This window comes from Perca fluviatilis, chromosome 8 (genome assembly GCF_010015445.1).
Source record: "Perca fluviatilis chromosome 8, GENO_Pfluv_1.0, whole genome shotgun sequence".
Taxonomy (NCBI): Eukaryota; Metazoa; Chordata; class Actinopteri; order Perciformes; family Percidae; genus Perca; species Perca fluviatilis.
In genome coordinates, this window is record NC_053119.1 from 20,213,386 (window position 1) to 20,237,988 (window position 24,603).

Below are 24,603 nucleotides of genomic sequence, written 5' to 3' on the forward strand. Positions count from 1 at the left end.
ACTGTAGCCATGGCCGGCCAGGACACAGAGAAAGTTTGTTTCACTCAGAGATGATTTAAGAATGAGCCCATTTCCCTGCACTTACTGACTAATACACACTTTTTCCACGCAGTTAACAGTGCAAAACTGCACAGATAGGAAAAGTCTGTTTAGTCTTTACGTTTACTTTTATTCATATATTAACATGAATGTTCATACATGCACTTCTACAGCTCTACGAAAAGTAACTGCCTGCAAGTTGCCCAGGACTGGCATCAGACAGATGTCAGACTGTACCTATACATACAAGATGTTGCTACTGAATAACTCACAATGTTTACTCCCTTCTTCTCTGTCTGTTTCAGCTCCAACCGAGTCCCCATTGAGACCTAGTCTTTGTGAGTCTGCATTTCATTGTCTGCTGTAATTTTCTTTCTTTTGATATTATAATCACGCAGGTAATTACAACATGAAAAGACAAGGTATCATACAGACTGCGTCTAACTGTGAGCATATGGTGTGTGTGTGTGTGTGTGTTTGTGTAGTGGAGCTCCATGGCAAACATGCTGTGCTGCGTGACGACTTCGACTCCAACCTCCAGGGAGAGCTGGACTCGAGCATCTGGTAGGTGAAAAAGTTACGACTCCTCTCGTAATCTTAGAGTGCAATCCCTCTTTAAATCTATGATGTTCTTCCATGATACTTCTTGCTTTTGTTATAACTCAATACCCTCTCCTCTCAGGTCTGAGTGCAGTAACTGTGAGGTGGGAGAGCAGTGTGGTGTACTGATGCATGGCAGAGCGGTCACTTTCTGTGAGCCCTTTGGAGAACGCCAGCTGGTAACTGACATGCTTGACCACACTGCCGCCTCTGTACATTTTACAGCCCATTGACCATACATCCAAACCAACCACTCAGCAGCCGCAACCGCAACTAGAGTAAATTACAGCATACTAGCTGTGACCACAGTAGAATCTCATGTTTAAACATCTGCATCTCTATAAACTCCCCAGAAATGTCTACTTTATTATGCCTTTTTAACAAAGAAGGTGATGGAAATTTGCCTGGCATAATCTAGCTATTGAAACTAATTTCAACATAAAAGCATGCATTTAGCAACAAAATAAATAACACATTTTGCAATTTACTATTATCTCTACCATTTATAGTGAGTGCTAACAAAGAACAACTAAAAGCAAACATGGAGCCAATATCATGAAGCAGTTTATTATGGGTCCCCATATTTGTAGTAAAAAAACGAAAACCATGCTGAGTTTGTCTTAAGATTTGTGGAAATGGAAGAAGTGATATTGCTTCTCGAATATTTATAGTAACTTTATGTCTCATTATTTGTTTTTTCTATTTTCATTCCTCTGGGTCAACAGGTTACAGAAAAAAAATGTATATTATGTGTACATAACAGCTTGCTTTCATTCATCTGCCAACTTTAACTCAAATTATTGCTGCAGCACCTGTTTGGCATTGGAGTTTTTGTTCCAGCAGTTTTAGCCAAAACTAACTTCTCATTACACTGAAGGTCACAGAAGTTTAAGGATGACATGTGTAATGTTACATTTAAAAGTGAAAAGTAAACCAGAAGGAGCACGAGGGACCGAGTATCATACCATGTTCAATTTACAGTATAATACACTAGTATCAGGAATGACATGCAGTGTGGCATACACACACACACACACACACACACACACATGCATGCACGCATGCATGCACACACACACACACAAACATACACACATACATTCAAAATTGCTTATCAAACCTTTTCATGCCCTCTTTCTATCTTTACAAAGTTGATTATAGGCTGTTTATTCTGCTGTAGGAGATGAAAGCCAGTCAGCAGTAGAGAAGTGTTTAGTGCCTCGTGATTGTATTTACTTCTCTGATAAACAGTTGCTGTGTCTGTCACTGATCCAAATGTTTGATGCCGCTGCCTGGCAGCGCTTCTGTCAAGTGCAACAAGCGTGCACATCCAGAAACACTGAATTGTTTACACACGGATAGTCTCAAATACGAAAGCATCGACAATGAAAACATACATTCATGTACTCACACTCTCTCTCTCTCACACACACACACACACACACACAATGAAAAGATAACTTTATGTTTTTATCTTGATTTTATTGATGTTATACAATAAAAAAAATGCTCCACCAATTTCCCATTTGAAGAATAACTTAATTCAACTCCAGTGGAGTTGAAATTGTCACTATTCTGCAGTGATGTAGAAATGTCTTCAGAAGGGTTGAAAACAATTTACATCATTATTAGATGTGGTTACAGGTGCAACAGACGTATCAGGTTAAACCTGAAAAGATCAGTGAAAAATAGAATTTTAGCTTTGTGTTTTTGAGTTTTAAATACTTAAGTGCACCAAATCATATTTATTTTTGATTTTGATTATTTATGGATGATATCCTAAACCGCCTTGTGTATCTTCCCCAGACCACTGTACCTCTCAACACTAGCACAGCCTCAGTCCTGCAGTTTGCCCTGGGTGAGTATTAAATCTCCACATGCATTGCAAACAATACATAAAGACAGATGTTGTATAAGAGGCCTATGTATAAGACATTTTCAAATTATCTTAGCCATATGTGCAACAGTGTTTTGCAGCCAGGACAATAGATCCCTTTGTCATCCTCAAGAAATAGGCAGGTTTAGCCCTAGAATATGTCAGCAAGCCAACTGGTACACATTATATTTCTGTGTTTCTTTCTCTCTCTTTGCCTCTCTTATCACAATAATGAATGATTTACAATATTCTGGAAAGACACCCAGAAGGCCATGGCAGAGTTTTTAGAGGTCTTGTATTTTTCATGTCCATTACATGCATCCAGCAGTTCTCATGGGTACGTGACTGGGAGGAAATAAGAGTACATACTGAAACGGCAAACCCCTCTCACCCTCACCCCCCATCCTGTACAGTATATGTCTCTTTCTCTCTCTTTCCCCATCTCTTGTTCTGTCTGGCTGTGCTCTAGAGCAGAGCATTGCAATGAAGTGGTAGCAGGTTAATGCATGGCTGTATTCAGTGGGGATGCAGCTGCACGGCAGGACATGGACGCTGCACACCTTCAGGTGGTGTGGGAGGAGGGGGAGAGCAGGGGAGGGGAGAGTTAAGGTGGGGACGTGGGGGTTTGCCTGCTTCGTCCATTAGCAACCTTTGACCTCGCCAGCTCCCACAGCACCCACACAAAACCACATTTTAAAGGCGCAAATATAGTCTGTTTCCACACAAATCTCATCAAGCAGAAATCCACAAGAGTATGCACACACATACACTCATGTATTAACAGTGTCTAGCTGTAGTTGGCTATAGAGTCTTTGGTCCTACATCAGCTCCTCCGGTCACCTCTGCACAACCCCTTCATACCGCCTCATAACTTCTCTCAGCCCTGTTAAGCTGCTGATCACTTAGTTCCACCATGACACCATTTAGACATATGTTTTCACTTGGCTAAAGAAGGAATGTGGGAGAAATCAGTCAGAAGAAGCCACCATGCCGGGCCTGGCTGCCCTTCAGGGCATACTAAGGATCATTGCCCTCCTGATAAAATTAAATTGTTGAAAAAAGGAAACTGTCATGTATGTCTGTCCTCTGTGTGTGTTTATATTCCCCAGGCTCTGGCTCCTGTCGGTTCAGTTACTCAGACCCCAGCATCACTGTGTCATACAGCCTAACTGGTAACGCCAACACCTCAGATGACTGGATCACACTGGAGAAGATCAGGTCTCTCTCTCTCTCTCTCTCTCTCTCTCTCTCTCTTCTCTCCTCTTCTTCCTTCTTCCTCATCCATCCCACAGTCCTTCCATCTGTTATGAACACCCGCCCTCTCTTTTTTCCTCATTCACACCTCCCCCTCTCAATTTGTCATTTCACTCCTGTTTGTTTCTTTATGATCCCCCTGTTTTTCATCCCTCTATTCCTGCCTCCCTCTGTTTAGTCAGCTCTCAAATTAAGGCATAATGTAATGATAGAATCCTCTAACTACAATATTTAGCTGCAGTAAGTGCATGTTATGCTTTTGTCTAGACACAGAAACCGTCTCATAAATGAACAACTAATTCACTTGGACTTATTCTGAAACCTGCTTTTCTCTCTCAGTTTCGCTCCACCATAAGGGCATGCAATGTCTTGCCATATGTGGCTATTTCAGCCTTATTTTAATGATTAATGAGGATTATGTAATGCATCATAATGTAACACTTAATTGCATAAACACAGCTCCCACATACAAGACCCTCATGTTACATGTTTCTCTTCTAGAGCCCCTACCAACAGCAGCACTGTCGTACACCTGCTTCCCCTGCCACATCACTCCAGGGCCGATAGTGTTCGTCTCCGCTGGTCTCAGGAGGCTCCCCAAGGCCCCGAAGGCTATGAATCCTGCTGGGGGATGGACAATGTGCTGCTGGTCAATGCTGCCCACAGAGCCCCCCTCATGGAGGACAACTTGGACCCTCCAAACACTGCCAACTGGCTCTTCTTCCCTGGAGCTACTGTCAAGGTACACCGATAAGCAACATTTAGGACATTTACGTGGATTCCCTACTTTACACATGGATTTCATTCAAAAGATTTTCAACTTATGCTCTGCTCCATGTTAAAACATCGTAAATACCATAATCATGAGACACTTTCAACCTTAGAGCAAGGGAAGATCATTTCCACATGAAAAGTGTTTTCAATTTACAAGTGATTTTTTTAAGACACTGCTTTGCAAAAGTGGTTACCTTTTGCATGTGTTAACACCTCTTTTCTTATTGGCTAGCATGCCTGTCAGTCCGAGGGCAATGCCCTCTATTTCCATGGTAGTGAGGGAGTTGGACACAGCTTTGCCTCCACCAGAGACATTGACCTGCATCGTGAGGAGGGAAGGAGCTACTGGGAGGAAGATTTTGAAAGCCCACCCTCAAAGTAAGTCAAGATGATGGTCTCATTTCTTCCTCCACCCCCTTTACTGGATTATTTTATCGAAATATATCTTATATAAGTGCATCTGTCAAAACCACAGTTACAAAGTGCTTTACAAGTGCACACAAAACTACAATACCATAAAATACTACAAAACAATTACTTAATGAATGTAGGGTTTGGATTGATACATTTTATTTTAGCTTCTAGCCACATAATAGCTGGGAAAGAGAGAGTTAACAGAGATAGACTATTTTTGTAGCATATCAGTGCTCTGGTATTTCTCTGTGTGTGTCTCTGTGTGTGTATACATGCACATGCTTTGACACCTGTCACTTGTCATATGTCAAGTGATGCGACATGCAGCGTGTTGCACAAGTTTAAGTCAAGCTTGGGTGCTGACACAGGTGAATGCCAAGCCTCTGACTGCTACAGAGACAGCACTCCATCTGTTCAGAGTGAGACACACACACACACACACACATTCTTGCGAACACAAACTGGACAGCAGACAGCAAGGAAACACTGTCAGAGACACTGCAAGAGGCAGAGAGATAAAAGAGAAGAGATGATAGATAGTGTTACTGCCAGAGAGTAATTATGGGCCTCATGCACCAGGTCTGTCAGTAGGACCTTAAACAGGAGGGTATTTCTACAGCCGCCCCACACCCTCACACCTTCCTGCAGTTTGCCAACATGCTACACTGCATGCTAGCTCTCACCTATCAGGCGTCATGGGCTGACACATGTGTGAGGTAGGCAGGGAGAGTTTTTGCTTGTGTTAATGCTACTCTCCACTAAGTGTCATTTAACCCAATACTGGCTGTGAGACACACACCAGTTTATATGGTGCATGGCAGAAAATAGAGGAACACGGGGGTAAGGAAAGGGGAGAGAAAGAGAAAGAGGGAGGGGAGGTAGAGGAACACAGGAGAGGGCTGACACACTGAGTTAACTTCTGTCAGTGCTAATGAGGATCCTCTCTCCACTGTGCAGAAATGTGTCCTGTATTTTTAAGTCCTCTTCCAGGTGATTTATGCTGTATTCCTGGCATTTTGTTTTTTTTTCCTGGCGAGGTGTGAATTATGGCAACTGTTTACTGACTTCAGTAATACTCCAGAGGGAGATGCTGTGTAAAGTAGGCATTCTATAAACACGTGTGTGCATTTTTTGATTTCTTTATTTGTGTGCTATTATGTCAATAAAGTCTCATTTGGGGATGATATTTGGTTGAATGCTTAAAGTTTCACAATAAATGTATCCTTCTCTATTTATTAAACTGTGAATTCTATATTCACGTTGTATGGTTATTTTTAGGCTTATTTTCCTTTTTAAACAAAATTTACTCTCAATAATGAATTGTTACTTTAAAACTATATTCAGGTCATAAACCATCTGACTGTGAAAAATATGAGCTATTTAAATTTTTAAGAGTAATACTCTTTTGGCATAATTGCAATTTTTTGAATTATTAAGGTTGTTCAAATACTTCCTCATAAATTTCAGGTACCACTTATTTTAAATAATAATAATTAAAAAAAAATAGCATTTCACCATAAACATTTTGTGTTGAGAAACTTCTTTACTTACTAAACCCGCCCTCCCTGTTTTTTTTTTTTTACTCAGCTGGGACATAGAGGGAGCTGTCTACGGGACCCAGTGTGGAGAGATTGAATCGGGCTCAGCTCTAGTGTTTGAGAACGAGGGCCGGAGGAGAGTGTGCACCCCCTACCTCGACACCACGTCTTACGGAAACCTTCGCTTCTACTTTACCATGGGTATGGAAATCCTCTATCCAGAATACAACAGTAGCAGTACTTGATATGTTGTTGTGTAGGCTACGTGGCCTTGCTCTTTGTGGTGACTTTGGCAATATTTTTTTGCAAATGTGTCTTATATTGCATAAACATACTGGGGGGTGTTTGTGTAAAGGTGGTGGCGACTGTGACCCAGGAGAGTCTCATGAGAACGACGTGATTCTGTTTGGAAGGTCTGAAGGCAAGAGGGAACGTGTGGTGCTCGACACTCTTCCTTACTCTTCTTACAGGGTGAGACATACTCAACGTAATCACACACAAAACTATGTGTACTATCATATAGTTATTATTTTTTATTAATATTTTATTATATTATTATTATTATTATTAACTTATAGTTAATTAACCTGAAGTGCTCACTTTACTGCATGCCAGTACATTGCTATTATTACCATCACAGGTATATAGAATTGTTAGTCCAACTATCCCACCATATAAAATGTTTAAGCAAAAATGCTGAGTTTTCTGCTTTTCTTTGTACGTGATAGTAAACTGAGGGTCTAATTTACTAACACTAGCGCAGTTTGCGCTGCATCTGTTTATGCGAGTTCGGTAATAGCGCACGCTATGCTTCCACAGTTTGCGTAGTATTTATCAACCCTGATACCCATCAGGCAATCAGCGTCTTTCTCCGCCCACCAGACCGTAAATTGCGCTGTAGCAAAGCGGTACTGGTGCTATGATATGGCTGAGTGCAGACTGCGATATTCCCACTGCTGATGCTATGACTGTTTGAAATGATCCTGATGCCAGTATTTGTAATGTAGCGAGGAGTTTAACAACTGGTGGAATGGGATGTGAACGCTGAGTGGGAGATTCAATTTCATCTTTGATTTCTTCCAGTAACTCTAATATTGCATGGCTGCTTGATCTGTAACGCTAAATGATGTTGTGTTCACTGACAAAGTGTGATTCTTCTGTTAAAAATATTTTCAGCCTATGTCTTCGTCTTGCTCAAATTACTGTTGCCATTTCACCAGCGGCATAAAGGTCTACGAGGAAACTCGATTGCGGCTGGTTTAGACCTGCTTTTAAGAGGCGGAGAATTTCCCCCGCAGAATAGAGGCGCGCTCTTACTGACAGTCTTTGTAAATACCACGGAATATATAATTAGGTGCACTTTGCGCTTATCCTCCCACCTTTTTGGGTGGAACTCCCACTTTCCCCACGACCCTCCCACGAACGCATATTGAAAGCGCAACTTGTCTCTTCTCGCTCATGTGGCAGACAATCTGCGATTTTACCCAAGTGCGCCCTGTTTGTAAATAGCCCGCATCGTTTACGTCCGTCTTTGCGACCAATTAGTGCCTGGAAACAGGCGCAAACGGCTTGATAAATCTACCCCTGAATATCTTTGGGTTCTGGACAACAAATCAACCAATTTAAACACATCATCTTGAGCTTTAGGGTATTGTGATTGTAAAAAAATTGGCGGCTTTTCACTTTTTCTAATTAGTAATGTATATTCCCACTGGTCTGAACTATTCACTCTATCCTCCATTTCTCCTGTCTCAGACTTCTGCGGTGATATCGGTGGCGCTGCCCACTGAGCTACAAACACCAGTCACCCAGTTCTGCCTCGAGCAGCGGTCACATGGTGGTGCCAACCGCCATGTATGGGCTGTGGACTTCATGCAGCTGCTCCCTGTGCTGCCTGGCACCCACACACATGTTGCTCAGTTCTCCATCAACCTTGGCTGTGGCTCCTACCAGCCTGCCAACAGGTGTGACCCATTTGAAAACTAGGTTAGGTAGTGCTTTTATGTGAAAATATCGCCAAATCAAAATCATGAATTGGGCTGCAACAAAGGAAACCTCCACATGCCAAGTGAGACATCCGAGATTCACTTAGTTATTTTAGGGTCTAGAATGGTAAATGGTGCCCACAGGGAACTTAAGGGCACAATGCTTTCATGCTTCTAAACAGCAGCATCTAGAGAAATCTGAACCCAATTGGCTCAACGAATAAGAAATGTAAGTTCAAGGAGTTTGTTAAGATCATGTTACATTTCTTCTGGGTATTCTAAATCCTCAAGGTTCAAACTCTTGCAGTCGTTTGAAGCTTCAACTGTATTAAATTGCAGAGTGCTTATTAATAAAAGAGTAGAAGGGGTAAAGGGACATGCTTTACAGTGGAGTATCTGAAGACATAATTTACTCTTTTTATCTAATCTAAATTCAGAGCACTTTAGTCATTTAACACTATTTTAATTTGAAAATGAAAATGTTGATAAGATGTTCTCTGTTATTTTTTATTAGCGTGAGTCTGGAGTTTTCCACCAACCACGGTCGCTCCTGGTCTTTGCTCCACACTGAGTGTCTGCCAGAGCTCTGTGCTGGACCCCATCTACCTCACAGCACCATCTACTCCTCTGACAACTACAGCGGGTATGAATGAGTCTTCACATCTGTATGTGTGTGACTGTTCTTGTATCATTGTCAGTCAGTCACTGATATCGGGTGATGACTCAGAAATGATGTTGGGAGACCTCAAAGATGACGACCAGTCCGAAGATTATAAATCAAATGCAGCTTTATTTACACAGTGAACAAACTTTCATGACACTGGGACAACCATGAGCATACAGACACGTCTGCCCAAGGATGACCAACATGTACATCAGGATGAATACCTTTTAAACTCTTTTTTTTGTGCTTACACAGCATGAGACATCTATTTCAGTTGGAACAGTTTACTCTTAAACTACACCTTTTATGGCCAATGCTCCTAATAGATTCTCACATTCCAGGCTCCGATTCCTCTGTGTGAAAGTTGTACCCAAACTCTTAATAGATTTACACATTCTTGTGGGTGAAGGTTGTCCCCAGACTAACCTTCTTGTGTAGTACCCTACATACAAGATATAAAATACATTTGAAACATGTAGGCTGAAATATCCAACCTATCAGTCACTGTGGATATATGTGTAATGTATATTGTCTCTCCAGGTGGACGAGAATCTCCATCCCTCTGCCCAATGCTGCCCTGACAGAGACAACACGGTTCCGCTGGAAACAGTCCGGCACTGGATTGGGCAACATGTGGGCCATAGACAATGGTTAGTGCTATACGTACAGGTTACACGGTACACGCAGTGTCATGAAAACCCATTGTTTTCTTGTGTAGTTGGACCCCACAAATGAGCCCCAAACCCTCCTCCTTTCAGGATGTGTTTCAGATCACAAACATTTTTATTACAGCTCAGCTAAGTATGCAAAAAAATGAAAAAAATGTTATCTCCATGTTTTGCTTCAGTGTATCTTGGTCCAGCCTGCCTTCGTTTCTGTTCTGGGAGAGGACATTGTTCTCGCACAGGCTGCAAGTAAGGATCTGATTTTTATTAAACCAAATAAATCCAATGTCTCTACTTCAAAATTGGTCTGCACATTATCCACGTAATGCCTTACACCAATCACCATTCAAAATTATTCAAATTGTATTATGGTTATGATTTATTAATGGATTTTCATTATCTCTGTCTTCTTTTTTTCGTTTGTATCCGTCACTCTTTTTAATGTCTCATGTCTTCCTCTTCTCTACCTCTCACTTTCACTCTCTCTCTCACTCTCACTCTCACTCTCACTCCCTCTCCACCTCCCAGATGTGACCCAGGCTTTAGTGGTCCAGCCTGTGAGCTTGCCTCCCAGACCTTCCCGGCGTTTCTGTCAGAGGGTTTCTCCAGCCCACGCCTCTCTTCCTACCACAGCTTCTCCTCACTTCGTGGGGCTGAGGTCAGCTTTGGCTGTGGGGTGCTGGCCAGTGGCAAGGCCTTGGTTTTCAACAGAGACAGCAGGAGACACTTGGTTACTGCTCCACTTGACAGTTCCCAGGCCAGGTAATGAAAGTGCTGATAGAGAACAGGACCGTGAATATAAAAACCAAAACAAACTTCTTTCATACACATACAGACATAAGCACAGACATGAGGGAACTCACATGTATGCTCTTGTATACGTACAACATATACGTACATGCACATGTTCATTGTGATTTTGCCACCATTAGATTACTTTGTAAAACCGTGGCTCGTCTTCATCAAGTGTCTTTACTTCTGATTGATACTGCAAATGTTCCAGCTAGTCAGCTATCCACTCTCTGTGTTCCTATGCTGGGAGATGGAGTGTGATCATAGGGAGGACTGCAGATGAGAGGAGAGATGAAAGGAGAGGATGAAAATGAGAAAGATGAAAGAGAAAGATGGAGACAGAATGGTGAAGTTAGATATGGCATCTGTGTTAGATTGATTATGCCTGATGCGGCTCTCAGTGTGCCACCTGATGGCCATATTTAATGCCGGTTTCCTGGCTGATTGAGTGAACAGCTGCCTGAAAGAGGAAACTGCATCGCTATTGAAAGCACAGCTCAGCCAAGGACAGAGGGAGCTGGGGGTTGACTGGCAGACCTAGATAGATGATGGGAATTTTAATAAATATTACATTAGTTTAGATGATAATAAAAAAAAAGTATGCCAAAAAGTCTGCCAAAACACAGAACACATAAAAGGATGAAAACCTGTGCTCCATTTGAACCTTGTACAGTTAACATGGATACATGGATATGAATTCTGACTCTCATTCACTCTCTCTCTGTCTTACTCTTGTGTTCCCTCCACCTCTTCTAATCTAATTTTGTCCTCATTCATTTAATCATCTCATCCATCATCCTGCCACCTTTCTCCCACCTCTCTACTCTGCATGACTGTCTGTTTGTCTACCCTTTACCCATCTCTCTCTCTCTCTCTCTCTCTCTCTCTCTCTCTCTCTCTCTCTTTTTTTTTCTTTTTCTTTTTTTTTTTATTACCCTATTTTTTTTTTTTTTTTTTTTTTTTTTACCCATTTTTTTTTTATAACCTGTTGTCTTTCTTATTAATCCTCTTTACCCTACTCTATACTCAACTGTCCCTACTATTACAATCTCTCCAACTATTCTGACGCTAACTTTACTTGACTTTACCCTTTCAGCCATGCTTATTTTGTTGCACCTGAAGCCCAGGTCTGCCTACAGACCAGCGGAAGGAAGCGTCCTGCTGCATTACTCCTCAGACAACGGTATCACCTGGACGCTGCTGCAGCACTACGCTTACCAAGGCTTCCATGAGCCAAGGTACCACCTATGTGTAGAGTGTGTGTGCATGAGATGTGTGCTTATGATTCCACAGAGACACTATGACTCCATCAACACACACATTTGTGCTGCTAATGGCGTGCTGAAGGTGTAAGCCACTGGGACCCATTGAGTCAGTTAGAGCCATCTATTTATGTAATGAAGACAAAGTGGGCTGCGTTCCAGCTGCACAGGCCGGGTCTCAGCACTTTTCATCACCACTAGAAAGGTCAACAGGGGCCAGTGAGTCAGGGACAAGTTCTACACAACTATCTGACCTGCAGGTGTAAGTTCAGGTTCTTACTTTATCAACATGTATGTTTGTACAAAACACCAACATACATACATGCAGGCTTTAGATCAAAGTCAGAGTCTGAGTCACAGTTCAGTCAGCTTGTGTGATTAATTCCAGCTAAAATGTTTGCCATATTGGATACTATCCTCAAATAGTCACTAATAGTCACTATTGTCACGTGTGCAGTTGTGACTGTGGAGCATGCACTAGCTCAGTTTAATCATCTCTTTCCCTCAACCAGAATTGTGTCAGTTGAACTCCCGGCCGGTGCTCGGAAGTTTGGCGTCCAGTTCCGTTGGTGGCAGCCATACCATTCAGGTCGTGGTCACGATGTGTGGGCCCTGGATGAAATTAGCATGACCTCTGTGCTGTTTAACACCATAAGTCTGGACTTCAGCAACGTGCTGGACGTCACTCAGAGTCTTGGTTTCTATCTTGGCCATGTACAGCCCTACTGCCAGCATGACTGGACCCTCAGGTAGGAGACTTAATGCTCTGATACAAATACTGTATTGGTCATTATTTTGCACAGCATTTGCATGCTTTTGTTTTTAATTTTATGAAAGGATGTCCACTGGGTCCAAACATGATTGAATAGTAAAAATGTTGTCAATTCTTAGTTACTAAATACAACAGTAATTTGCAACTTGTTCTTGTTTTTATTTTCACCAGGATTGTCTTTATTCCAACAAACCAAACATTATGCCATCAGAACAATTTGAAAAATGCTGAACTCACATAAACATTCTGCATGTAGTATTAAGAATGTGCACTACAGCATATGACATACAGTATAGTATCCTCTCTAAACTCCATGTTCTACTCTAGTTTCTCTGGTGAGCCCAGCCCTGGCTTCAGTATTCGTTATGTGGAAACTCAGTCAATGCAGATCGGAGCTTCCTACAGTCTACAGTTCTCACTGGTCATGGGCTGTGGCCGCGAGCCCTCCCCTCACATTGACACTCAGGTCCGCCTGGAGTTTTCCACCAATCACGGCCTCACCTGGCACTTGGTCAAAGAGGTAAGGAGCGTGAAACACATGCAACTTTGTTCCCCATGTTAAGTGATTTTTAACATCCGATCCCTTTTGTTTTCACAGCCAGGCTCACACCTTTTGTTTATGACTAAAACTGTAGAAGTCATCCTGGAGAGACATATCATTTATTCATGATCATGAATATTGATTTACTCATTATAATGTAATAATATGTAAATAATGACTTTAAATGTGACACTTTGTTTCAAATGAGAAATTATCGCAATTACTTTTTATCATCCTACCATTAGCAAATACATGGCAATACTTGAATCAGCAAGCAGATTATCTTCCCATGATTCAACAAAGATTTTCTGTGATCACAACTGGCTCATAAATATTTATAAGGCACCAAAGTATCTGCCAAGATTTTTATTGCCTTTGAAATTGAATAGGGCGTAATGAGTCTTCCATCAGTGAATTTTCTCTAATTCTTCCATGTGCATGAAACTGCAGTCATCTGGCAAGTGCAGAATGTAACTCACTGAATGTCCTGTACTTTAAATCCCTGCTTGTGTTCCAGTGTTCAAGGTCAGAGATACTGTAATCCTGCCTTAGGCTTTTATATGCATACACTGTGGGGCTAATGCAGCCTCAGGGTGTATCTGCAGAATATCAAGCTGTTTCTGAATAATTTTGCAAAACAAATCCATAATGATAAATAAAAAACTTTGTTTTATGAATTCTGAGCAATTAACAATAAGCAATGCCTTTACCCCCAAATGGGTATACAGTAAAAGTATTTTTGAAAATGTAATGAAAGGCCTTGTTCCTTTCACCTAGGCCTGTCTGCCTGGCATGCCAAGCTGCTCGGAGTTTACAGCTCCCAGTGTCTACCACCCATCAGAGTTCAAAGACTGGAGACGCATCACTTTGTCTTTGCCTCAGAAGACATGGTAGGAAACTCAACATCTTTACAGAAGACATAAAAGAAAAGTTTCACAAAGTACCCTCTGGGATAATATGTCCTCTGATCTGTTCTTTCATGGTGTCTTCTGTAGTTAACAAGCATAATGCACCTGAGATACAGTAAGATGTATAACATAAAGCTGAAATAAGGATACTAGAAAGCGTCCACACCTATTACTGTTAATTTCTGCAGGTCCACGCATACGTAGACACACACCCCTCACACACATCCATACACAACTACAGACATGTGCACAAACACACATCCATCTCTGCTTGTTAAGCATGCTTTGTTCACAAGAATTTTCAACACTTTTTCAGCAACAAATCGCTGTCACAATAAAAATGTCTTCTCTCTCACGCATGTTGTGGACAGAGGGTTTTGCGACTTAATCTTTTTTAAACAGACACACTTGAGAGATGCCAACATAAATGAGGTGCACACATCTCATGTCTAGTTCTCTACTCATTGTCTGGAAAAAATATAGTTCTCCTAAATGTGGAATCGAAATGATATAGGAGCATCTTCCAGCTCTGGCTTCTTATTTGTGTTATCGATACCAGTGATGCTCGCCACTCCATGAGCTCAGATAATCTGACTACCATGTTTTAGCTAACTGTCTGTCAACAACTGACAGACTGCCAAAGCTTTGCTGGATGAACTGTTTAATTTGGGTTCTGTATGTGCCAATACAAAAACATTGTATAAAGATAACAAGACTGTGTAGAACTGAAACAAGTCCCATACTGAACCAGTCATTCTGTACTCAACAGTTTCTGAGGAATACATGTACTGTTACAGCCCTAGCTCACACATATATCAATTTAAACATTCTCATAAACCTTCCACACGGAGCACTGTGACCTCCATCCCCATTTCATTCTACCACCCAGCTCCTAAATAAAGGTGGTCTAATCTCCTGCAGGGTGTGATGAGAGGTCACAGGGTCATGGCAGTAAATGATAATAAAACAGTTGTGGCCAGTTCTATATGATCAGGAGGTGGTCTGAGTTGATATACTAGGTCACCGAAGCAGCAGGCCACGAAACCTCCCTGCTATAAAACCACCAATATACCTGACTATCTAACCTTCTACAGCCATTTGTCATCGCTGTACATGCACTGCACAGAAAGGCACTCACATGCGCTAGCATGTAACTAGACTGCACACACATTCACAACCAAAGCCTACCATTAACAGAGGTGATGTGATGATAATATTGCCCTCTTTCTGACATTCAACTGCAGAACACACACACGCACACACACACACAGGAAAATAGACATACACACATGTGATAAGGTTAATCTTTACCTGCCAGAACACTAAATCCACAAATCTCTATCCCCAGTAGAGAAGTAGATTAGTGAGTATAACATGATGATGTGGTTGACATGCAAGCAAACACTGTTGATTTCTGAGATCATGCAATGCATTGCAACATGATATTACTTTTTTATAAGTTCTAATTGAGCAGTCAGTTACAGTATGTTATTAATTTTGTTCAGCCTCTATAGTATGAATCTAGTTGAACTATTTTTGTGTGTGTGTACCTTCTGTGTTCAGGTCCAGTGCCACACGGTTCCGCTGGATCCAGAACTACTATGGCGAACAGGACGAGTGGGCCCTGGATGACATCTACATAGGCCAGCAGTGTCCTAACATGTGCCATGGACATGGCTGGTGTGACCATGGACACTGCAGGTCAGCTTTCACACACACACACAAACACACACTCATTAAACTTTATAAGGTTGTTCTTTTTCTATTATCACTCAACATTGAGGCCCATAAATATCTTTTGATGGATGTTTTTTGGGATTCATATCAAAGCACAGATGCACCTAGAGCCAAAATATGAGGTTAAGCCACTGTCTTCTCTTGTAGGTGTGACGATGGTTTCTCTGGAACAGACTGCCAGCCCTCCTCCCCCCTCTCCTCCAGTGTACTCTCTGACTTTGAGTCCCAGGATGCACTGCTGGCCACATGGAAGGAAGTGATTGGTGGAGAGGTGGTGACCCCTGACATGGGCTGTGGGGTGGTCTCATCTGGATCGTCGCTGTACTTCAGCAAGGTAAAACAACTATAAAATTGCCTTTCTTGAATGTCCAACAATGTTGAAGTCAACAAATTAAAGTAAAGTTAGATGGAAAGCTATGGCAAGTTTTTGGTGCAAATCCAGATCCTGGTCCAGCCCCAGGAACTTTCTAAACAATTTCTTAACATTGAAAGAATGCAGCATTTTTCACAATTACATATTTTTCCATAAACTATGGCACTTACTTCTTAGAAGTAAATCCGGCACATGAATCATATCATTGTCCCTGTCTGTTTTGGTGCAAATCCAGATCCAGATTACAAATGTAAAAATATTTTTGCGTTAAAATAACTACTTTAGAGGATAGTGCAAACTTGGCAGAGGAACGGTATGCAATCTCTGATTTATTTCTACATTTTACTCCCAAAAACTGATGACCTTTGACCTCTTAATTACATCTACTCTGAAAACATGTAGATTTTATGTAATCATACCATGGCTCTATATAATACTTGATTCTGACTGGATGGTGGTGTGGTGTGCACAATTTTCAGTTTGCTGCACACCTCTGTATGTTACAACCTTATCACTATTCCAAATGAGTACACATGGCTGGAAATTTAATTGTTGCAACTCTTACCAGGAAACAGCCTCTCCTATTTGTTGCAGTGACATTTCTTCCAGGATTGACAAAGATATTAGCAAAACAAACTTTCCATTAAAAGAGTATATTGCCCCACAATATGAACAAACAATATTCATATTTGAATCACTGGAAAGTGGCCATGATACAGTAAAGTGAAAATAACGCACTTAAAAGTATGTCGTGATGCTCCTAGTTGATCATCCTTTCCTTAATATGTACGAATGTGTGTGTGTGTGTGTGTGTGTGTGTGTGTGTGTCTGTGTGTGTTGTTGTTGTTGTCAGGCTGGGCTGAGGCAGCTGGTGAGCTGGGACCTGGACACTGAATGGGCGGAGTTTGTGCAGTTCTACCTTCGGGTGGGCGGAGACTGGGCGGAGTGTAACCAGGCAGACAGCAGGGAGGAAGGAGTGCTGTTGCAGTACAGCAATGACGGAGGCATCAGCTGGGGCCTGATCGCTGAGATGTACTTCACTGACTTCACCAAGCCTCGGTGAGAAACCTGCAGATGAAGAAAGGGAACATTTACATTTCTCATCTTTAACAGTGCACACAATCTGCTTTTACTGTTTCTTACAGTAAATATGGAAAAAGAGTTTTAGATGTGGCAGTGGTGGAGAAGTATTCAGATCCTCTACTTAAGTGAAAGTACTAATACCACACTGGAAAAAATACTGCATTGAAAATGTTACTTAAGTAAAAGTATGTAAGTATCATCAGGGAAATGTATTTAAAGTATTAAAGTAAGTACTCAATGCAGAAAAATCCATTTAATCGGCTTATTATTTCAGCTGTAGTTGTAGGTCTATATATTGTTGGGTAGTTTAATATATAATAAAACATTGTGTTTTAAAAACTACATGTGTTTTGTGCACAAAAATCTTAATTTCCAAAGTAAAGTACAATTTTTCCCTCTAAAATGTAGTGGAGTAAAAGTAAAAAGTAACATGAAAAGAAAAGACTCAAGTAAAGTACAAGTAACCCAAATGTGTACTTAAGTACAGTACCTGGCTGGATTTACTTAGTTACATTCCAACACTGACATGTGGGTATGATTATTGTATATTTTGGGAGAGAAATGCCAATGTCCCTTCTTCCATTCTCAGCTTTGTCCACTATGAGCTTCCCTTGGCCTCGAAGACACCCTCCACAAGGTTTCGTTGGTGGCAGCCTCTTCACTCTGGGGAGGGTTATGACCAGTGGGCAATCGATGATGTCATAATTTTGTCAGAGAGGGAGAAACACATCATTCCTATGGCTAATCCAACTCTACCACAGGTCAGGAATCAATTTGAGGATCTTGTCATTTGTGCTCTTACCTCGTACAGCATCTTCGGCTTCATCTTGAGATATTGCTTCTTTTTTGTAATGGAAAGTGTCAGCCAAACTGAGATAGAACAGCTATGAAATCTTTCAAGTGTATCCATTTATCTTACCAGTAATGTGTTCTGCTGCAGACTCTGGTTCCTGTTAACACAAAACACTACGATAAACTCTTCTGTCTCTGCAGAACTTTTACGAGAAGCCAGCATTCGACTACCCTCTGAACCAGATGAGTGTGTGGCTGATGCTGGGTAATGAAGGCATGGAGAGGGAAAGCAACAACAGTTTCTGTGCCCCAACACCCTCTGCCATGGTGTTTGGGCGATCCGACGGGGACAGGGTGGCCGTCACCAGGGACCTGGCCCTACGCCCTGGCTACACCCTTCAGTTTAAGGTACACTCATGGAAAGTGTAAAAACTAGAAAGGCAGGAACAATTTTGAGAAACAGGCAAACAATACTACTTTATCAGAATTAAATTGTTCTTTAACTTTCTGTCCACTGTATCCCCTACCAGCTGAACATAGGCTGTGAATCAGAGTTCAGCGCGTCTGCCCCAGTCATGCTGCAGTACTCTCATGATGCCGGTCGTACCTGGGCCCTGGTGAGAGAGGGCTGTTACCCAGGAACCCCAGGGGCAGGTGTCTGTGAGGGCAGTGGCCGTGAGCTTAGAGAGCCCACTGTCTACAACACTGGAGACTATGAACAGTGGACCAGGGTCACTGTGGTCATTCCACGCAATGTTGCAGCCAGGTAGCTATGGTAACAGGCATGCAATTGGATCTGCTAAGTTATAATAGAGTTTTTATTCATTTTCTTTAGACACAGAATATGCAGTTATAGCAGTTCACTTGTATAATTTAAATTTCTGTATTCCTCTCATTCCCTTACCTCCTTCCCCTCATTTTCCCAGTAAAACTAGGTTTCGTTGGTTCCAGGAGAGCAGCATGTACAGAGATGCCCCAGCTTTCTCCTTGGATGGGGTTTACATCTCTGAGCCTTGTCCAAACCACTGTGGGGGACATGGAGATTGCATCTCTGGAGTCTGCTTCTGTGATATGGGATACACAGGTACATTACAGATAGGAAAGGAAAAAGGATGAAACTGAAAGCAATAAAAAAGATCATATTTTCCATGTGTCTTTATATTTTATAGCTTGTGATTCCCTGTTTGTGTTCCATAGTGGAGCAGGATAGTTGTGTCCCATCTGTAGCCAGTCCCACAGAGCTAACTGAGGGATTTGAGGGGAAGCTGAGCCCACTCTGGCAGAGCCTAAGTGGGGGACAAATTGGAGGCGGCTGTGGCATCATCGGTGACGGCAAAGCTCTTTACTTCAGTAGCCCTGGGAGGAGAGAAGCGCGCACAGTGCCTCTAGACACCACCAACACACGGTGAGTGGAATTCACACCCATAAATCTCTCATCTGTAAGCACTGGAGACCAGTTAAATCGGTGGCTGTTTGTTTAATGTGAAATTGAGATTTATTTGTTACTGTTTACATACAGGTTGGTCCAATTCTACATCCGAATTGGCAGCAAGAGTTTGGGGCCCACTTGCACCAGGCCTCGCTCCCGCAACGAAGGTAATTATCACATACTGTATTAAGGCCCTCTGCTGCATTCATGTGGCTGTTGCTTAAGAGTGCAGTCTGTAGCGAGCAGCTTCACATCTGATCTGATCAGTTCACCACTTGGCTTGTCTCCATTTGTTCCTTTTCACCCTTTGTCTTTGATCTGCATTGTGATCCAGTATAGGCTATGTAGGTACAGATCTGGTTGTCATTGTCAGTATTTTTTCTAATTGGAGAATCAAAGTGTAGTGTTGTCTGTTCTGTTGTTTCCACCACTCAGTAGATTGTGGATCACTAGCCTGCAGCAGTGCTGAAGGCTCAGTCTGATCGTTTCTGCAGCGTCAGATAAATCTCTGCCAGCCTCCTAAACAGCTTATCTGTAATAATCAGAGCTTTTGTACTGTTGTTTGATTCTGTTGCATTTTATTCTATTTTTTCTTTGTAATTGCTGCAAAATTTACTTAGTTCTGTATCTATGAAAATTTATTTCCCATCTAAGAGTTCTATCCACTCTGCTCTTTGTTCTGAACGACTAGGCGTCATTGTCCAGTTCTCTACCAACAATGGTGTCCAGTGGCAGTTTGTGAGGGAGCTGGAATTTAGTTCCTTCCTCGAGCCCCAAGTGGTGACCATCGAGCTGCCACCTGCAGCCAAAACCCCCTACACAGTATTTCGGTGGTGGCAGCCACAGCAAGGTTAGTGCATAATTAGGGTGCACAATATTATGGAAAAGCACAGAAAAATTACAATATTACAATATATTTTTGATATCACAGCTTTAGTTTAGATTTTCATTTGTACTTCTCTCTCTCCATCCTTGCAGGGAAACACTCTGCCCAGTGGTCTTTGGATGATGTCTTCATTGGTATGAACGATAGCTCCAGAACAGGTTTCCATGACAAGTTCGACGGCACAACGCCTCTGAGGCACAACTGGTACCGCATTCAGGGTGGGGAGGTGACTGTGGACTGTTTGTCTCTGGACACAGCACTTACCTTCAACTCCGAGGCCATAGATAGTGAGTCACACAAACACATTACTGTTCATAAGCACATACATTTAGTTTAGGAGGGCTTATGACTACAGGGTTACCAATTGTAAAATCTAAACTGGCTCAGAGAGTGTGTGCATGGAAAGTGAAGTAGCTACTGTACTCCCTCAAAAATCACTGTCAAGTGGCTCCTGAGTAAGACACTTAACACCCAACTGCTTCAGTAAAGCTGCAGTTTTTGTAGTGAGCAACCCATTGTGAATGTGTTGAAGTAAATGTGAAACAGCATGTTACTGCAAAATAGCTGGACAGTTGACTTTGCATAATGGAAAAAAGGTAAAAGATACAACCATACATGTATACACATATGTGCATATGCACATTTAATAAACTGACATATATATTCACAAACAAACCACATAAAAGGCAGTACAGTGACATCACAGTATAACCCACACAGAAGCCAGAAATTGAATCACCCATTTACTGCGGCGGCATAATAAATGAAAGCCAACCTGAATGAACAACCTGCCTGTTATTTATGCTTGCATCAAGCTGTGAGCGGATTTAGGGCCCATTCGTTTAGCGTGCAAAGCCAGATCAATTTGGCAACACATCTATAAACATAAAGTGCCGGTGTCCCTGTGTGAACACAAGCACTGATTGTCAGACACCATGACTGATCTAATATGCGCTAAAACATGCACACATTTCACACATAACTCCTATACCTATTATTTGCAATGCTATTTGCATTTGGATTGTATTGACTTTGTGTTTTGGGTGTACACGTTTTATTCCAAGTGGCATTGACGTGGAAATTAGCAACACCTTTTTTAGTTTTTTTAGGGTCAACATACAGTGTGTGATATATTTTGCACTCACAGAACCAAACTTTCAAATCCAAGCAGACACATACAAGTTAATTATGTTGAAGCACTATTGAAGAAAAGAATGTTAAATCATTGTAACCTAGTGAGGATACTAGAATCAGGTTATAGTTAATACCAAAAAATGTGACATTGCTTTTATACTGTGTCTGCAGAGAAGCCAAGATATGCAGAGAGCTGGGACTTCGAGGTGTCAGGTTCGTCATTCCTGCAATTCGAGTTGAGTATGGGGTGTAGTAAGTCCACCTCCTTCTCCCATGGTGTGCGACTGGAGTACTCCACAGACTGCGGTCATCACTGGTCTCTCATCACCCCAGAGTGTGTGCCCCCAGCCATTGGCTGCGCTGGTTATACTCAGAGTTCCATCTATACCTCGACCCAGTATAAACACTGGAGAAGGATCACAGTCTACCTGCCCAGTGCGGCTAAGTACGTTTTTTTTTTTACTTTTATGCCCAAAATTAGTAGACAGTTTTGATAGTATTTGTATATTATCTGAAGGTGCATGGACTCCTGAAGCTACTTTTCTTTATAACTTGCTTCTGAATCCCTCAGTTCCCCCAGAACTCGTTTCCGTTGGATCCAAACTCACTTCACCCCAGGGGCAGAAGGATGGGCTCTAGATAACCTGTTACTGGCCCCTGGCTGCCCCTGGATGTGCTCTGGACATGGTCTGTGTGACAATGGACGCTGTGTGTAAGTAAAACAGGCTTTTTTTTGCACAGCTGATGAATTTTAATGTTTGTTAATTTTCACACTTGGTTCACTTTATTCTACCTTCATATTAATGTTACTTACCCTTTCTTCTCACACAGGTGTGACAAGGGTTATGGAGGTGCACACTGTGTGCCTTTGTCCCCCCTGCCATCTGTACTGAGAGAGGACTTTAATGAGAACCTGCAGCAGGAGACATGGCCTGAGGTGTACGGAGCAGAGAGGGGAACTCTGAGCGGAGAGCCTCTTAAATCTGGCACTGCCCTTATCTTCAAAGGGGTATGGGTCCTAAACATCACTCAGAAACATCCATAATAATAATTATACGGTTAAATCACAAAGACATGGATTGATATATTTACAGTAGATCACTGACTTTTCATAACTGACAAACAGTGTAATCCTGGTCTGTTTGTTTGCAGGATGGTCTGCGAATGATAGTGTCACGGGATCTGGACTGCACCAACACTCTCTACATCCAGTTCTCCTTCAAATTCATCACTAAAGGTAATACATAACTCAGTGTTTTTTTCTTTTTGGTATAGCTTTATTTTTTTTATCAAAATACTGTCTCTTTTCTTTCTCCAGATGTTGTTGTAATAGTTTAACTTGTGGGCTTTTCTAGGTGTCCCGGAGCGCTCCCATTCAGTGCTGCTGCAGTACTCTGTGAACGGAGGAATCAGCTGGCTGATGCTGGATGAGTTTTACTTCCCAGCTTCCACTGACACTCTGTTCCTCCACCTGCCGCTGCCAGCCAGCGCCCAGACCAATGCCACACGCTTTAGACTTTGGCAACCTTACAACAGCGGTGAGTGGACACATTGTGTAGTTGCACACTAAAATTCACACAATCTGTGCTCTTCACATCTATTGTCTGTTTCTTCTCCACAATGACTTTTCTTTATGCCTCCCTTACCAGTAGAATCAGTGTGTAACAATCTCCACAACATTATACCCCTTAGGTAAGAAGGAGGAAGTGTGGGTAATAGATGATCTCATCATTGATGGCAGCTCCTTACACAACCCACTGGTGGTGATAGACAGCTTTGAGGACGGCCCCAATGAGTCCAACTGGCTGTTCTTCCCCGGGGGAAACACTGGCCTCTACTGCCCCTACCAGAAGACTGGACTGTAGGAAAAACCTTTTTTTGAATGTTGACAATGATGTTTTTATATCATCTGTGAGCCCAATTATGATAAAACCTGCAAAACAATGTTTTTGTCCTTGCCTGATCTTTGCGTCTGCGTGTATGTGATTGGTGTAGGGAGGAGGATGAGTCAGCCATGGTCTTTGTCTCCAGCGAGCTTGGAGAGCACTCCATTACCACCAGGGACATTGACGTGAATGAGAACACTATCATCCAGTTTGAGGTACACAAACAGCCTTGATGACTTCTTTTCCAAAGCAACAAACATAACACTTCCTCATTCAAAACATAAATCATGGCTCGTCATCTTTGCCAATGTTGTGTATATTTATGTCTCTCTAGATTAATGTGGGCTGCACAGCTGAGAGTTCCTCCGCCCACCCAGTGCGTCTTGAGTTCTCACGGGACTTTGGTGCCACATGGCACCTTTTGGTACCCCTGTGTGCCGGTGGGTCCCAGCCCTCCTCACTGTGCTCCACAGAGCTCCACCCTGCCAGCATCTATTTCCCTGGTACAACTCAGGGCTGGAGGAGGGAGGTCATTCACTTTGGCAAGCTTCGCCTCTGTGGGTAAGGACTGGATACATCCTGTACAGCGGATGCATAAAAGAAAACAAGGGGAAACTTTTTCAAATAATTTGCCTACAAGATAATATCTGTTGAAAGTATAGTTCTTACTCTCAAATCTTTGCATTTTGACCTCCCTACAGGTCAGTGAGGTTCCGTTGGTATCAGGGTTTCTTTTCAACTGGTTCTGCTCCTCCAACATGGGCATTAGACAACATCTACATTGGCCCACAGTGTCAGGACATGTGTAACGGTCACGGTACCTGTGTGGGTGGCAGCCACTGTGAGTGTGACCCCGATTACTCTGGATCTGACTGTTCTGTGCCTGACACCCCCAACCCTGACTTCCTCAAAGAGGACTTTGAAGGTACATCACCATACAGACACAAAAAGCTATCAGGAAGTAGACAGTGTGTGTAAATTTGATGGATTATGTATCTGTATTTATTGATCAGTCAGAGTTATCAGAAATCCTAATCTGTGGTGATACTGCATTGAGAAAGATAAGGTAGTCATTGCGTGTTTCCAATAGCTTGGAGTCGGCTTATTTTAACTTGTTTTACTGAAGTAAAATGTAAGTAACTAAATTCTTTCACACTTATGCACATAACATATAGTTTTTAATATTCCACTACAGTTAA

The 24,603-nt window shown here is 42.1% G+C and overlaps 1 protein-coding gene across 2 annotated transcripts in view; it reads left to right on the forward strand.

Moving 5' to 3' along the window:
- Positions 1 to 24,603, forward strand: part of reln (reelin) — a 98,551-nt gene that overhangs the window by 59,597 nt on the left and 14,351 nt on the right. Inside the window, exons 5-42 of one of the 2 annotated variants that reach the window (XM_039807716.1) lie at positions 345 to 377; positions 525 to 603; positions 722 to 818; positions 2,446 to 2,497; positions 3,625 to 3,733; positions 4,271 to 4,511; positions 4,776 to 4,921; positions 6,545 to 6,696; positions 6,851 to 6,966; positions 8,251 to 8,459; positions 8,995 to 9,123; positions 9,685 to 9,794; positions 9,992 to 10,058; positions 10,338 to 10,574; positions 11,675 to 11,839; positions 12,376 to 12,612; positions 12,963 to 13,155; positions 13,954 to 14,066; positions 15,648 to 15,785; positions 15,969 to 16,155; positions 17,048 to 17,253; positions 17,867 to 18,038; positions 18,271 to 18,477; positions 18,600 to 18,835; positions 18,996 to 19,153; positions 19,267 to 19,474; positions 19,589 to 19,665; positions 20,190 to 20,348; positions 20,477 to 20,671; positions 21,690 to 21,963; positions 22,090 to 22,230; positions 22,350 to 22,527; positions 22,671 to 22,755; positions 22,874 to 23,056; positions 23,211 to 23,379; positions 23,514 to 23,619; positions 23,739 to 23,965; positions 24,106 to 24,329. In XM_039807716.1, coding sequence (XP_039663650.1) covers positions 345 to 377; positions 525 to 603; positions 722 to 818; positions 2,446 to 2,497; positions 3,625 to 3,733; positions 4,271 to 4,511; positions 4,776 to 4,921; positions 6,545 to 6,696; positions 6,851 to 6,966; positions 8,251 to 8,459; positions 8,995 to 9,123; positions 9,685 to 9,794; positions 9,992 to 10,058; positions 10,338 to 10,574; positions 11,675 to 11,839; positions 12,376 to 12,612; positions 12,963 to 13,155; positions 13,954 to 14,066; positions 15,648 to 15,785; positions 15,969 to 16,155; positions 17,048 to 17,253; positions 17,867 to 18,038; positions 18,271 to 18,477; positions 18,600 to 18,835; positions 18,996 to 19,153; positions 19,267 to 19,474; positions 19,589 to 19,665; positions 20,190 to 20,348; positions 20,477 to 20,671; positions 21,690 to 21,963; positions 22,090 to 22,230; positions 22,350 to 22,527; positions 22,671 to 22,755; positions 22,874 to 23,056; positions 23,211 to 23,379; positions 23,514 to 23,619; positions 23,739 to 23,965; positions 24,106 to 24,329 — 6,015 coding nt within the window. The remainder of the gene's footprint in view (positions 1 to 344; positions 378 to 524; positions 604 to 721; positions 819 to 2,445; positions 2,498 to 3,624; positions 3,734 to 4,270; positions 4,512 to 4,775; positions 4,922 to 6,544; positions 6,697 to 6,850; positions 6,967 to 8,250; positions 8,460 to 8,994; positions 9,124 to 9,684; positions 9,795 to 9,991; positions 10,059 to 10,337; positions 10,575 to 11,674; positions 11,840 to 12,375; positions 12,613 to 12,962; positions 13,156 to 13,953; positions 14,067 to 15,647; positions 15,786 to 15,968; positions 16,156 to 17,047; positions 17,254 to 17,866; positions 18,039 to 18,270; positions 18,478 to 18,599; positions 18,836 to 18,995; positions 19,154 to 19,266; positions 19,475 to 19,588; positions 19,666 to 20,189; positions 20,349 to 20,476; positions 20,672 to 21,689; positions 21,964 to 22,089; positions 22,231 to 22,349; positions 22,528 to 22,670; positions 22,756 to 22,873; positions 23,057 to 23,210; positions 23,380 to 23,513; positions 23,620 to 23,738; positions 23,966 to 24,105; positions 24,330 to 24,603) is intronic. The other variant, XM_039807715.1, reaches the window with a different exon arrangement.